Source organism: Barbatula barbatula (assembly GCF_947034865.1).
Source record: "Barbatula barbatula genome assembly, chromosome: 22".
NCBI lineage: Eukaryota > Metazoa > Chordata > Actinopteri > Cypriniformes > Nemacheilidae > Barbatula > Barbatula barbatula.
In genome coordinates this window covers 6,868,775-6,885,407 of record NC_136785.1, presented here as the reverse complement: position 1 = coordinate 6,885,407, position 16,633 = coordinate 6,868,775, and the positions used below count along the sequence as shown (strand labels likewise).

Sequence of the window (16,633 nt, the reverse complement as noted above, 5' to 3'; positions counted from 1 at the left end):
AGTACTCCTTCCACCGTCCGACGACATCCCCAGTTGAGGTCAACAGCCTCCCACCTCCACTGTAAACAGCATTGGTAGGGCACTGTTTCCCTCTCCTGAGGCACCGGACGGTTTGCCAGAATCTCTTCGAGGCCAGTCGATAGTCCTTCTCCATGGCCTCACCAAACTCCTCCCAGGCCCGAGTTTTTGCCTCCACAACCACCCGGGCAGCAGTCCGCTTGGCCTGCCGGTACCTGTCAGCTGCCTCAGGAGTCCCACAAGCCAACCAGGCCCGATAAGACTCCTTCTTCAGCTTGACGGTTTCCCTTACTTCCGGTGTCCACCACCGGGTTCGGGGATTCCCGCCTCGACAGGCACCGAAGACTTTACGGCCACAGCTGGAGGCTGAGAACATGGTCCACTCGGACTCAATGTCTCCAGCCTCCCTCGGGATCTGGTTGAAGCTCTGCCGGAGGTGGGAGTTAAAGATCTCTCTGACAGGAGACTCGGCCAGGCGTTCCCAGCAGACCCTTACAGTACGTTTGGGCCTGCCGAGTCTGTCCAGCTTCCTCTCCTGCCATTGGATCCAACTCACCACCAGGTGGTGATCAGTTGACAGCTCCGCCCCTCTCTTAACCCGAGTGTCCAAAGCATATGGTCGCAGGTCAGATGAAACAACCACAAAGTCGATCATCGACCTGCGGCCTAGGGTGTCCTGGTGCCACGTGTACTGATGGACACCCTTATGCTTGAACATGGTGTTCGTTATAGACAAACTGTGACTAGCACAGAAGTCCAATAACTGAACACCGCTCGGGTTCAGATCAGGGGGGCCGTTCCTCCCAATCACGCCCCTCCAGGTGTCACTGTCGTTGCCGACATGGGCGTTGAAGTCCCCCAGTAAGACGACGGAGTCCCCAGTCGGAGTACTTTCCAGCACCCCTCCCAGAGACTCCAAGAAGGTCGGGTACTCTGCACTGCCGTTCGGCCCGTAGGCACAAACAACAGTGAGAGACCTAACCCCGACCCGTAGGCGCAGGGAAACGACCCTCTCGTTCACCGGGGTAAACTCCAACACATGGCGGGAGAGCTGGGGGGCTATAAGCAGACCCACACCAGCCTGCCGCCTCTCCCCATGGGCAACTCCAGAGTGATGAAGTGTCCATCCTCTCTCGAGGAGTGTGGTTCCAGAGCCCAAGCCATGCGTAGAGGTGATCCCGACTATCTCTAGTCGGAACCTCTCAACCTCACGCACCATCTCAGGCTCCTTCCCCGCCAGCGAGGTGACGTTCCACGTCCCTAGAGCTAGCTTCCGTGTCCAGGGATCGGGCTGTCGAGGCACTCTCCTCCGACTGCCGCCCGATCCACTACGCACCGACCCCCTATGGTCCCTCCCGCACGTGGTGAGCCCACGGGAAGCATTCATTCATACGAATTTGGATTTTCTGATAAAGGGTGTTGAATTGGCTTCAAACTGCACATTTTTACTGCATCTACCTGCATCTTGCCCAAACTCTTGAGATGTTTTCCCCACTTAACACAAAATGAGCTATCACCAAAACGCTGCTCTTTTCTATACGCAACCCTATATCATGGAAATGGTTGTCAAGTTTATTTACAAATAACATCTTGGGCAAAGTGATGTCTTAATGCAATGCGTATGTCTGTCCTTTTAGTCTTTCATGTTTGACTTCACATAAGATGAATTGCTAATCCTTTTGCCTATATAGCAGTTCGATCTAAACCACAAAATATAAATATATATATAAATATAAAATAAATGTGAAGACAAACACTTGTGTTCTGTATTTCAGTCTGTGCGTGAGTATGCAGAAGCATTGAAAATTTGGCTTTGAGGGAGCGTCGGGTTTAAGGATGGAAATGCAAAAACTCTTGAGAGGAATACTTGTGGAATATAATTACAGAATTTGTATTGCTTACAGATTTAAAGAGAACAAAACTAATGTCCAGGTAAATGACCCTTTAAGAGGTTAGCGATAAGGCTAGACCTGAGAACTTCCAAAAGATAAATTATTAAATAAACCCACCTGTTGCAACGTAATTGTTCCCCTGTGGAGAAATTTACCTGTGACAAACGTAAATGACTCATAGAAAGGAATTCACATCAGATTCTACAGAATGCCTCTGAGGTTGTGACTTATTTAACGTGGTTGCTAAGAAACCGTTTTGCTAGATGGACTACATTTCCCATTAGATGGGACAAGAGCATAACATGGCGAAAAAACAAGAAATGATTACAGAAAATCTTAAGAGGAACTTTTTAGTATAGACTTTTGTAAAGGAACAAGTGCTCTATTGCTTCACATTTATTACATTACTTAGACATCTAAAAATATCTGTGGCAAGTAAGGACAGAAAGAGTAAAGGTATAGAAAGGAAAGGGAAAAAAGAAAAGAATATTCACCTCATCCAAGAACACTTTAAACTTTATGTTACGAATAAGTATCAAACCACTACTATCTGAATTGTGACTGAAAACTATTGGCAATTCTCACGAAAATGTAAAAATAAAATAAGATGATTTCTTCACTTTTAGCTGAATGGGATGACAATTCACAGGGATGTCTGTTTACAACAGATATTAAAATGCCATGGTCTTATACACAAGTACATACAGAAATATTATACAACGCATGGCAAAAGCACTACATTGTGAATTTATAGATTTCTACAATTCATTAAGATGTTCAGATTCAGAGCTATTTAAACACAGGGAGCTCCGTTGTCTTGCGTAAAGCACACGCCGTCCAATCCATTGAGACTGGTAGCCTATAAAAACGGTGTCTGCTGTCAGTGTCAGCTACTCGTGAACGACCGATCACTCAAACACATAGTTTAGTGTTACGACGCATAATTATACTGATGACTCGTTGAAACCTTGATTCTGGTTGTTATTGAAATGTATGCGCAAAGACAAATTCAACGAAAGAAGGATTGCAAAGACGTGCAGGGGACAAAGTTGGACCTTTAAAACTATGAACGGCTGGACCTGTCTCCGACAAGAGGTTTTGGCAGCTAATTTAAAGAGGATGGAAAGATTCGACTGAACTCCAGCAATGCAGAAGACTTCTGACATGCACGACGAGCGCATCGAGTACGCGCCTGGAAGTATCCTGTTAGGTGATTTTAACGCGAGCTTTATTAACAAGACTAATATCTCGTGGGGTGACATTCAGGATTTGGATAATCCCGATTTTGTGGGTGACGGATCTGCGCTCTTGAGAATAATCATCTCCATCATTTACTCGGTCGTATGCGCGCTGGGTTTAATTGGTAACATCCTCGTCTTATATCTCATGAAGTCCAAACAAGCATGGAAGAAGTCGTCCATCAATCTCTTCGTGACCAGCCTGGCGGTGACCGACTTCCAGTTTGTTTTGACTCTTCCTTTTTGGGCTGTGGAAAACGCCATGGATTTCACTTGGCTGTTCGGTAAGGCGATGTGCAAGATAGTTTCGTATGTCACGGCCACGAACATGTACGCTAGTGTGTTTTTCCTTACAGCCATGAGCGTGGCGCGGTACTGCTCCGTGGCTTCTGCGCTGAAAAGCAGGAGACGTCGGATGCGTTTTTCCGCGCGCTGGATGAGCGTCGTCATTTGGATAGCTGCGATCGGTGCCGCGCTGCCAAATGCTATATTTTCAACGACGGCCACGGTGTCAAACGAACAACTGTGCCTGGTTAAATTTCCCGATCGGAGCGGAGAAGCGCAGTTTTGGCTTGGTTTGTACCACGCGCAAAAAGTACTTCTGGGGTTTCTAATTCCCCTCGGAATAATAACCATATGCTACCTGCTCCTTTTGCGCTTTATAACCAATAAAAACATGAACACCTCCAGCGCCAAGAGGCGATCAAAAGTGACCAAATCTGTGACTATTGTCGTTTTATCTTTTTTCCTCTGCTGGTTGCCAAATCAGGCGTTAACGGCGTGGGGCATCCTAATCAAACTTAACGTGGTGCACTTTAGTTACGAGTATTACACCACGCAAGTGTATATTTTTCCGGTGACGGTCTGCCTAGCGCATTCAAACAGCTGTCTCAATCCTATTCTGTATTGCTTAATGAGGAGGGAATTCAGGAAGGCTTTGAAAAAGCTCTTTTGGCAGATCACATCGCCTTCTGTCACCAATATGAGGCCGTTTACTGCCTCCACGAAGCCCGAACAAGATGAACAGGGCCCTGCGTTGGTTCCGCTCGGTCCCACGGAGCCTGCGCTTATTTTCTATCCTCCGGGGGTTGTAATGTATAACGGCAGAAACGACCTTCTGCCCAATAGCACATAACTGATTCAGTGCCGAAGCAAACGTTGTAGAACTTTTTGGGGAATTCTGCGCACACGTTTTTCCTTCGAAAAGATTATTGCGCAGCCTTGGCATCATACATCGAGAACACAATGCGTGTGCACTCGTATAAAATAGTAGGCTAAATGAAGAAACATCCTTAAAGAAAATGAACTATAGTTTTACCACTTTATGAGTTACGGTTGTTTTAGCCTTATTATGGTAAAAGCAGGGTAACTACAATTGTCTCACTTTGGTAACTGTGATTATTGGCAGTATAATGCGTCTTTCAAAATATGGTTACAACTCATTTACTATAATAAAACCATCGTTCATTTTCCTATTGGATTAATTTACATTGCACAGTGCAATAGTGAGTTTCAGATCAAAATTACAATAACATTTAATTTTGTATTGATTAAATAATAATTAATAAATATTAATGTATGTAAGTTGAATGTATAAACGCCTAAAATATGATTATTTAATGTTTGGCTATTCGTTTGTTATTGAAAACTGTAATGATGTTCATTCATCAAAAATATTTTTATATTTGAGGTAAATCACTGTCAGCATTAATGACCACTGAAATAAAGTATATTTATCATTTGAATGGTCTGCATTTTGTATTATACAGTACTTTTGTATGATGACAGTGTGTGATGCAGTACATCATGTTATTTTATAATATGTGTTTTGACAGTGAACATCATGCTGTATGCATCCCCTCAAAAATAATTAAAAACGTAACCCATATAAAATGGAAAATAGTGTGTTTATTAATGAGGTTTTATGTATACATTACATGAAAACAGCAATAAAAAGACATCCCATTAGGGACACTGTCGATGCAGAAAGCACCACCACAGCCACACTGCCTGCCAGGTTGACCAGGGCTCCGAGTCCCGCACCCACGATGACCTGGGCCAGCTGTACCATACAGGTAAGAGCTGCGCAGTCCATGCCAGTGCCACGGCTCTCAAACGCTGTGTCATCACCAGCCAATTTTCTCTGCTCCTTTACAGGAAAGAGGCATAATTTCAAAAAGAGTTTTAAACTCTTATCAGAATTATGCAAACACCTTTGCAATCAAGCATAAACACTATTCTACCAGCCTGTTACATAAAAGTGACTTTGTCTGTGAAAACCAGAACTAAAACAACAACATTTTATTATGAGATAATGAGCATCAAAGTTTAATTTCAATTCATTTGATCATGATTTTATTTTTTGAAATGGCATTACTCAGTTAATATTAAAGATAGCAAGGTTATATTTTCACAGAATATTCTATACATTATGTTCAATGATTAATTTAGAAAATTATAAAATCAAAATAAATTTCACTCGTGTATCTAAAATAATATGATGTGTAATGCCAGAAACAGTGTTTTCACTATGTTCATGTTGTTAAAACGAACTGCAGTTCAAAATTAAGAAACATGTAGCACGTTAAAAAATATTTAATCAACATTTCAATTATAAAAATGTATGCAAGTTCCAAGGGGGCTGCAGAATTAGCAATTACATTTTATGCCTGCTTGCAACCCTCATTGATGCTTTAGATTGGCAAAGATTTTTAGATAGTGTCCAAACACATCGATTTCTAATTCATGGAAAGTGGAAAAATCGATGTCTGAAACTTGTGATGCCCTCTATCTTGAATTGACTTTTGAGTAAACAGCTGAAAAAGATAGAAATGCTTGAAAGAAACTACACACAAACGTGGTAGGTGGCGTTCGGATTAAGTACGAGACATTTAAAATCGTACACATAAGACATATTAAGTTAAAGACCAGGTAACATTTAGCACAAGCACAGCTTGAGCAAATTATAACATTAATCATATTGATAGGTTAGGATATTAAGCACTAAAATGAAGTGTTGCAAAACAAAGATAAAAAGTCATTTGGATGCATTGTGGTTGCCAGACAGCAGAATATGTACATATTTTTTATATTTATTGGAATATAATTGGAATAAATCCAGAAAATAAGAATTCAAGTGAGTCTATACATTCCATTTTTCATACGTAAATAGTTTATGTGGTGAGCTGCACCGGTGGTTATTGTACTGGTATAAATGGGGCAGCAACAACACAAACAAACGTTATGTGGCCCAAACTTAATTTCCAGTAGACCTCCACTCCGTAAAGAATCAATAACTGTTTATCAATAAGTGGTTTTAATTTAATTTAACAAAAGAATATAAAATAAAATATGAATAAGTATTAATATAATTGAAATATTACTAGCAAGACCGATAACCAAACACAGATCGGTAGTTAACTTCGGGTCAGGCGCAAGCATCCAATGAAACCGTGTGAACTTGACAGAAACTAACATGATACATCCATTAAACAAAGCAGCCAGTTTAAAGATAAGGCAATGCATTTGACAGCACATGCCACTTCAATTTTGTTATCTAAATGTTGTGAAAATCATACATTCATAAATAAGGCTTAACCTTTCCACTTAACTGGGTCACCGTATAGATAATTACATGTGACTTATCATCTCCAAAATATTTAGTCACAACATAAAAATGCTAACGAAATGTTTATATACCTTTCCTGTGAATATTTTTTTACAACTGACCTCTTCCACCTTGTGATATTCAGAGATGAGGTTGTAGGGGATGGTGTAGAGAGTGCTGGACATTACTCCAAACACACAACACAGCGTCAGGGTGGCGATGATGTTCGGAAACAGTCCGATCAGACCTGTTCCCATACCGAACACAAAGTAGCCTAGGAAGTATAGTCCCTTTAGTCCGATGTATGGCAGGAGCAACCTCTGCACATCTGGAGAGACGCATATGGCAATCATTTAGAAGACTGTAACAAAGGGCTGTAATACAAAACAAATGTCAATAAAAGTGGCTTGAGTGAATAGCACGTATAGTTTGACCAATCAGGAGTTTTCATATCGCTGATGAAACAGCTTCACAGATAAAGTGCTCTTTCAGAAATATATGACTCTCAAATCATAAAAGCGGAAGGTTGAAAAAAAAGTTGTATGATTTTCTCATCAAAACAGACTAATAACTTCGAAAAGGCGTATTATCCCGTTCTATTCGGGCTGAATGGGAGAGAATGCATTATCTGTAATTGAAGTCTTTTCTTGTCTAGTTTCATTAAAAGACTGTATCTAATAAAGACAGTTGAGTCCCGGTTCCATAGTACTTACATGAATAGAGAGCAGAGGAGACGGCGTTGATGCACAAGCCCCAGCAGCCCACCTCAACTCCTCTCTCATAAGTAGCATAGGAGGTGGAATTATGCTCAGCGTACGGGTTCCCCTTATACACGATCTACATGTGACACACAGATTTCAGGGACATTGCATAAGATCTTGAAAGCGTGTAACAATCTAGGTGACGCATCATCCTTCTCTCACTGAGAACAAGCAAGAGAACATCTCTATAGGTAAACCTGTTTACATTGTGAAAACCAAAGTGAACCTGCAGGAACATCACAAGGCGCTTTTATTCAAATTCCACGAGGCGGATCAAAAGTGAATACGTTTGGAAAACCACGTCTTCTAAATCAGCAAGACAAGGGCAAAAAATCCTTGGGGATCCTCAATGAACACTGGGATGTTCTCTTCTGGCTATGAAGCATGAACGTGCTATCTACATTACTTTGCTTCAAGACAGTTCAGAGAGATCTGGGGTCAGCTGTGGCCTGGTGGTTAGAGAGTTGGGCTTGTGATCAGAAGGTTGCCAGTTCTAATCTCAGGGCCAGCAGGTCATGACTGAAGTGCCCTTGAGCAAGGCACCTTACCCCTGATTGCTCTGCAGTAATGTGTCACTGTAAAAAAACTACTTGTAAGTCGCTTTGGATAAAAGCGTCTGCCAAATGAATAAATGTAAATGTAAATCTGATAAATGTCCAGATTCCTTCAGTCAAACTGCAGCAACTCAGGATCTGGGGGGCACGATGTAATGGGTTTAAAAAACGGCCATTGAAAACCACATATCTATTTAAATTATTCCAGTCTACCGAGGTTCCTTTTCCCTTAGCATTCAATGATGCTTCTAATATCTTGGTTTATGTGTAGAAGAACAGAGGTTATTTATTCGTCTAGTTTTGAAAATTAGGGTGCATTAGCAACCAGGTAATAAAAAGTAAAGTATCAAGAAATCGTTTAGCATATGACATTATATTCTTAAAGGGAATCCCCCCCCCAAAAGAAACCATCATTTACTTCATCTGTCATTTTAAACCTGTATGACTTTCTTTCTTCTGCAGAACACAAAAGAAGATATTTTGATTGAAGACGAGATAAATTGTCCATGAGATTCATGGGTACATCCAAGTCAATACCACTATTGTTACCAACATTCTTCAAAATAGCTTCTTTTGTGTTCTGCGGAACAAAGACTCATATTGGTTTGAATTGACAAACAGGTGAGTGAATGATAGCAGAAGTTTTCTTTTTGGAGTACTATCGCTTTAACAACAGCTGTGGATTCGGTGCCATTGACAGATTTGGCAGATAATTGTATTAGTATAATTGTAATTGTATGTTTATTTGACTTAAGGTCACTTAATATCCATCCCCATCAGTTGGAACCCATTAAGAACTAGTCGGAGTCAGAGAATATAAAACATGAAACATCAGCAAATATGTTCTATCGCCTGATTCCTCTTATTCGGGCTTTGTATAACTTATATACATAGATGTGCAAACTAAGCACAACTAGAAGTCAAACCCCAGACAGCTGCTTAAAAAACGCTTACCTGCCCCATGTAGTCAGTAAAGAAGAGCATGTTGCACAGAAAGGCCGTCCAGCCCAGCAGATGACTCATGCACAGACAGCGATAATGGCCAGGCATGCTTATCATGGCTGACAACAACGATTTTAGGGTCATCCTTTTCTGAACCTAAAAGCCAATTACACACACAGGTTAACGTTATTTTCTGGATGCTTCACAAAGTCATAAAAATAAACAGAGATTCAATCAGATTCCAAGAATACTTTTACTCAGGCACCTGTTGGTGACATTAAAGTGATAGTTCACCCAAAAATGAACATTCTATCATCATTTACTCACCGTGTTGTCATTTCAAACCTATATGACTTTCTTTTTTCTGTAGAAAACAAAAAAGAAGTTTTGAATAATGTTGGTAACTAAACAACGGCGGCCGCGGTACCCATTGACTTGTGTCCATACAAAGGAAGTAAAGGGTGTAAAGCCATTGTTTGGTTTCCAACAGTGTTTTCGATATATCTTCTTTTGTGTTCTGTAGAGGATTTTTTTTTTTAAATGACAATCATTTTCATTTTCCGGTGAACTATAACTACAAACACACATTTTCACCAGTGGTGTTCCTCTTTTCGAGACTTTCAAAGAGTGAAATACAATTTAAGTCTCCCATCATGTGAATGTCATTTATCCCAGGTATTCACCACATAACCAAGTGATATTGTCATGTGTGTAAACAACATTGATGTACATGAATATTTGTCCCCTTAGAGGAGTCCTATGGGTCATTTGTCACAGACAGATGGATTGAAAAGGGATGGAAATCCCATTAAGATGGTTAATGTAATGTACAAAAATGTTATATAATGAATAATGTACAATGATTCAGAATACATTAAAATAAAGTAATTATGTTACTTTAGTGTTATGGACATAAAAATACATTAGTCCTTTGTTAAGGCTATAAAGGGTATGCATTAATGTGATGTCACTTTCCCACGTGAACACGCCCACTTGAGTGCCACGACACGTAAAACACGCAGAAAAGTTTGTCTTTGAATAGGAGAAACACTGAAACCGGGAATAAAACACGTAATTATTCGCTGAAATTAAAAGCAGTTGGACTTTGGGTCCTTACAACTTACAAAGGAACCAGGTGTCCATGGACACTGATATATTGCGCGGAATTGCGTTTCCTGATATTGTAAGCTGTCATGATTCTGCCACATTATGTCATGTTTCTCCTGGTTTAGTGGCAGGATCATGACAGTCTCATGTTTGTGTGGAGAGAGGCCTTTATGGCCCTTATGGCCTTCCATACACTCTCTCCGGTCTCGTCTCTGTTCCTACCCTCTCGTCTCCTAGTTATTGATTAATGCCCTTCACGTGTTCCCCTCTTGATTTGGTCCCTTATTTAATGCATTTGTGTATTCTGTCTTGTGCTGGTACATTGTGGTTGTGTGGTGAGTTCACGTCTTGTTAGTGTAGTCTAGTTATCATTAGTCTTGTCTAGTTAGTCCATGTTCCTGGTTCTATGTTATCTAATACGCTTGTTTTATCAAGTTATCCCTCTCTGGGTTTTTGTTTTGTATTTATTTATTAAATGTGTTAACCCCTTACCCGCTAACTGCACCTGGGTCCTCTGTCCGTGTCTCACCCATCGTGATCATGATAGTAAGCAGGCATTTTGATGAGTGTTTTATCACTCAAGGGAGCGTGTTTTGGCGTGTTCACTTGGGAAAGTGAAGTAACGTGCATACCCACTATTGACCACTGAGTTACAACTCCTAGTGAAATACAGGCCACATGTTGCCAAATTTTAAGACCATTAATTTGCATGTAAAGCAACGTTTAGGGCTAGAGAGTTCTCGTTGACCGTTTAAGCAGTAATAAAGGTGTTATAGATGCCTTCAGATGGTAATGCTCTGAACATTTAAAGGTCCCATTCCCTGCGATCACATTTTGCAACTTTTTGTTAGTGTGTAATGTAATAAACAATACCTGCAAAATTATAAAGCTCAAGTTCAGTGCCAAGCGAGAAATTGTCTTTAACAGACGACATTACATCACACACACAAACACACACGCACTCTATGCGGGGAACCAATCACGACAGACCTGGTTAGCTTTTCGGAAGGAGGAAGCACGTTTCGGAAGGCGGAACTTTATAAAGACCAGAAGAAATCCAGTCGTTTTGTTAGAAGAGGGACAGTGGTGAACAATAGACTTGAAATATGTGAATTATAAAGCGATTTGTAAATTAGAAACTTGAACATCCATTGTTAAACACCCCAAAAACCACAACCAAAGCCTCAAAACAACTTTTGAGCACATCTAAAAGCATACTGCTTGGCAAATTACAGGGTGGAATAAGGACCATAGGGTTGCTTTTCCAAAAAGCAACACAGCATGCAACATTTTTATGATTGTTATGATGGTTTAAGACACTTTGATGATAAGCCACCATAGTTTTTACGTGTGTGACGTGGGTTGCCATTTAAATTCCCAGAATGCAATTTGTGCTTTTTTATATAATTTAATTGTAAAAGGAACTGGCTTATCAGGAAAACATTAATTGACTAAACAAACAGAACTGAAAGGGATCAAGATAACACAAGTAACCAACCTCGCTGTTAGGCTGCTTGGCACTGGGCGTAACTGCATTCGCTTCACTGAGAGCAGAGAAGGAGCGCTGACGCATTTCAGGAAGAGACGGAAGCTCTTTGGATACTGAGCCGTATCCATCGTTGTGCGGGACTTCGAGGAGCAGAGAGCTGGGCGGGTCTGAACTGTGGTCTTTTTTCAGCGGTGTCTCTGGGATACTGAAAAGGTGCACGGTGAGAAAAAATCCCCAGGTCAATGATGAGAAAAAGTAGATGACTTGGTACTCTGAGCCTAGCAGGAGACCTAGAGCAGAGTGACCCCAGTCCATGGCTCCGATCAGGTATCCAAAAGCTCCACCTAGACCTACAAACAACACAACAGACTGCTATGAAAAATCAACAGCAAGCAATGTAAAAATCTTAAGGTTTTAGAAGAAGTATTGTAAATAAAAATGTGAAACGCCTGTGGTCCAAGATGTTGGGATGGGCTCCAGTCTCCTGCCATAGGTTTAGAAAATGGATGGATCAAAAACTGTGAAAGCATGTTTTGTATGTCTTAAGCATTTGTTATGCAAGTTATGTAAGATTCAGGGAGATTTCTTTGCAATTTGGAGCAACTGATATGTTTATTATTTAAGTTCGGTTGTTAGCTACTATATATAAATACTTTAAAGGGTAAATGCTGCCATTTTCTGTCTAAGTGTAACGGCGACCAGCTAGTGAAGAACTGTGCAGTGTGTAAACCTCACTCCCCGACCAACAGAGATGCTCTAGCGGCAGACGCTAGAGACTGCTGTCTATCCTCTTCATTAGAGCGGCCACCTCCCATCCAGACCGATGCTAGTTCGAGGCCCATGCAGAGCGGGGCGAGTCAAACCGGTTACATATGTCACCAAACGAATCAGTGAAACCAAAACACTTTTGTTACACACACAGAACCCAGCTATCCCTGAACCACAGCAGTGATCCAGTCATGTGCCTCTGGTGCTCTCAGCATCAACCCATGATCTCAGCACATGACTGGGCTGCAAGTGCTGGATTATAACACACTGAATACACACAGATCACTCCGTGCCTAAGCACCATAAGCTAAAACCAGAACGACAATCTAGCACAGCCAGGTTATCCTACAATTTCTGGGATGGTAATAACATAATAAAACAGTTCTTAAAGAGACTCAGTAAATCAATATCTTTCCTACTGTCTCCACATGAGGATGGCAGCATATGTTTCTAGTCCACTATTCAGTCACATGCTTTGGGATGATTGTTCACTTCTGTGTGTCCTTGAGGTCAAAACACTTGTAAAAGGACAAGGAGAATTCAAAACCACTTATTGTGGCTCTTCAATTACTTATTAATTTTTAAGTGGTGAAATATTACATTTGCCAAATGTCACTGTTGGACATTTACAATTGTTTAACTACCTTTTATAACGAAGAACTTTCTCATCTGCTCCTTTTCTAAATAAATCATTTTCAGTCCATTCATTATTCATGTGCACAATTTGCTATTTATTTATAACAAAGCATCATTGTGCTCCGAATGCTGTCATTACCTGTCAATCAAAAATATATTTTGTACAAAAAAAAGTATTTCCTAAAATGCTTGGTGTGCTGGTAATCCCATATTTTACAGGACTTCATATAGTGTCAGTTTAATAAAAAAAAATTCAACCGAGAAACAATAAATTTCTGCTCATTTGTATGAATTTATTGAAAAACATTTCATCACGCTTGTTGGCAGGCAATGACTTAAGGGCTTGAGGTTAAAAGAGTTCAGCCAGTAAATACAGGCTCTGCTAAGGCTGGCACAGGAAGTCAGGGGCGGGTTGCACAAATTGCTGACAAGTTAGTCATCCATTTTTTAAGTCACTTACATAAAAAGGTAGATTGGTAAAATGTAAGACTGATCAGTCCTAACTGATTGGGTGAGACTAGTTGTTAAGACACAGTCTTAACTTAGCAGCTATGTTTATGCAACTGGTCCCAGGTTTTCTGATGTCTTACTAACACAACACTAACTCACAGAGGCTTTAGTTCTGCTTCCCAGACAGCGGGGTGTTCGGTTTCATCAGCACAAGAGCAGCACCCTGCAGAACATGGTACTGAAGGTGAAAAAGGAAACCATACCATATTCTCACCATGCCAAGCAATTTTGCACAAGGATATGGATATCAGTCAAAATATTCAGCTGCACACCAACGAAAAGCTCAGTCAACTTCACATTTTGAAAAACATCGTTCCTCAAGTTTTTCAAGTCAAGTTGTGTAGAGATGGCTAACAAAAAGATTGGCACCACAAGAGTGTGTGTAACTTCAAGGAAAACCTAACGAATGAACTTTGACTTATAAAAAATATTGCACTCTTATACAGTAGTCCTACTCTCACAGGGTTAACAGTACACCGTCAAACTGGCAAAATGCAAAAACATGAAAGAAAAGCATGGTATGGTTCTGTCAACTACAGAAATGTATCTTTAAAACTCCTCTCGAGAAAAACATTGAATTTTCCTCGAGTCTTTTCGAGTTTCCTCAAGTGTGAGCAATAAGGTGTACAGTCGAACGTTTGGAAACAACAGATTATTTCGATTTTATATTCCCACATTTAATAGTAGTAAACTCATCGAAACCATAACAAAATGCAACTGTGGGAATAAAAGAAAAAAAGCTTTCAAAATAAGCAAACTCTATGTTATATTTTAGCATACTCAACCCTTGGCTGCTTTTATCCATTATTTGTTATCCATTTCAAAAATATATTTTTAATGAAATTTTTGTTTTTCCATTAAAGACATTTTTATGCCGGCACAATTAAATTTAGTCGTTTCAAACAATGAAATATTGAAATACAATTAAATATCCCTACACATTATTAAGATCATGCGAAATATTTTTGTCTAAACTTTTGAGTGGTACTGTACATTGTGAATATAATGAATTTATAAAGAAGACATGCATAATACAAAATATCATGGGATGAGTTAAATTCAAATGGTAATGTTAAATTATTAAACTGTATCTTTTCCGATAATATTTTAATAAATAGTTAACATGAAAGTATGAAGGAAAGTAGTAACGTCACTGCTCACCTGTGAGTATGGCGTGATAATGCAGACCTCTTTCTTTGTCCCGGTAAGAACACACATCAAACAAATAGGCTTTGATGGGTCCATCAATGAAATCTCCCGCAAAATCAAACATCACTACTCCGAACATGACTACGACGATAGCCCTTGTCCTTTTAACATCTCTGTCCTGTACCATTGCTGAGAGACAGAGCACACAGAATTCACTTTAACACATTATGCACAGAGAGATATCACAGACTGTATTCAGGTCAGGTTAAAGTTCAGAAAAGTAATCGTAAGAGTTATCAAATTATTAAAATCTTTACAATCCTTTTTTGTTTAAGATTATTGTGCAGTCTTTGGCAATGAAGAAAAGTTACGTTTTGTTAGTTTCAAAAGCTAAATGACCCTGAAGTTCTCTTTCATTATAAGTTCATTATAAATGTTGCTCCTGGTAAAATAAATAAATGCCCAATTACAACAAGTGATTAAAATTCTACACCCGACAGAATGATTATAATATTTGATTATAAATGATTATAAAAATCAAATAGGCCTAGAGGCTAAAAGTGAAGCATCAATTTAACAGTTCAGTTTCAGCATAATGTGAATTAAATACATATACCGTCTCCCCACAATGCTGCAAAAAATTCAGAGCAATATCCAGCCATATTATTTTCCTGTGTCGAATTCTACTGAATAATTCCTGACTAATGGTGAGTTTCATTATTATTGCTTATTTAAAGAAGTTGTTTGATATAATGTGAAAGCACAATGGGAAATAAAAACAACTGTAAACAATTTTCTGAATTATTTGCAACTTAGATGTATTTTTCATTCTTTCGCCCCACTTCTTATTATCTCTGCTTTTCTGGTTCCATTTCCAACAGTTCAAGAAAAGCCGATATAATTGCTAACTGCCTTTTAAAATTACACGGTTTAAAATTACATGGCAAACCAAGTTTAAATCCTTTCACTACCTGCAACTACTGCTTAGTCGGACAGATCTGTACACCATTTGTTCTTGAATCTCAAAACAAAAGCAATTGAATTTAACTTACCTGATGTCACAGCATCTCCATTTAGAAATAAAGTTAACCCCACCAACATTATAATTCCCAGTAACAGTATGTACGGCCGCCTTCGGCCCCACGGGGACCTACAGTAGTCGCTTGCCGAACCAATGACGGGCTGCAAGATGAAGCCCAAAATTGGGCTTATCAGCCACACCAAGCTATACAAGTGTTTTGGGAGTCCAACGCTCAGCAACACTGGCGTGACAAATGCAGCCTCGACAGCGTAGCAGAATTCCCTTCCAAACATAACCATGCCGTGCATGATAAGCCTTCCTCTGGACCGTTTCGGAGGTTCCACCACTCCAAACACAACCGGTTCCAAGCTGTCCACATAGTCCTCTTTCATCCCCGAGTCCACTGGATAGTGTTCCAGGGATGTGACTGGGCTGTCTGGTCTGGAGAACCTACAAGGCTGGTCCTCGGTTAAGAGAGTCATGGTTTTGGCTCTCCAAGTGGTTCTTAATCTGCCCGTTAGCACTGGATGGCTCGGGTCTTCTGACTTCTAATGCATAGCTGAGCAATAATGATCAAGAGACGGATTTACAATGTGATCTGAGAAAAAGGAGGCGGTGGTCTTTTTTGGCTGTTGGAAGTAAGCGTTTGCCTTTTTCTCGATGCCAAAGGCTACTGGTTGCAAGCATGTGACAAAGATTAGAAGCCGTGACTATTTTTTTTTTCTCACTGAAGTTCAGTTCAAGACAATTCAGAGTTTATCACAAATAGTGATCAAGTACGAAAGGAAGAAAATTTGTGTTTAGGGACTTATGTTTCTTTAGGTGCATTAAACTCTGCCTCAGTCATGTGACATCACAAGCATTCCTTTGTGGCCTTGCAGGCTTGGACTGCCCATTAGGTAACTCAAGTGACGTACCATGTGATTCTCCCCAGACTGCTT

The 16,633-nt window shown here is 40.1% G+C and overlaps 2 protein-coding genes across 2 annotated transcripts; one reads left to right on the top strand and one right to left on the bottom strand.

Annotated features, from left to right (window-relative positions):
• Positions 1-3,056: 3,056 nt before the first annotated feature.
• On the top strand, positions 3,057-4,283 carry rxfp3 (relaxin family peptide receptor 3; the record flags this gene model as incomplete). The annotated part of the gene is made up of 1 exon (XM_079486011.1): positions 3,057-4,283. The coding sequence occupies one exon, from the start codon at positions 3,057-3,059 to the stop codon at positions 4,281-4,283; it is 1,227 nt and encodes a 408-aa protein (XP_079342137.1).
• A 753-nt stretch (positions 4,284-5,036) lies between these two features.
• On the bottom strand, positions 5,037-16,494 carry slc45a2 (solute carrier family 45 member 2). The gene is made up of 7 exons (XM_079487278.1): positions 15,724-16,494; positions 14,684-14,860; positions 11,618-11,958; positions 9,025-9,168; positions 7,469-7,592; positions 6,878-7,083; positions 5,037-5,297 (listed from the first exon to the last, which is right to left on the bottom strand). Exons 1-7 carry the CDS (start codon positions 16,172-16,174, stop codon positions 5,082-5,084), a joined length of 1,659 nt encoding a protein of 552 aa, XP_079343404.1. The 5' UTR covers positions 16,175-16,494; the 3' UTR covers positions 5,037-5,081.
• Positions 16,495-16,633: the final 139 nt, after the last annotated feature.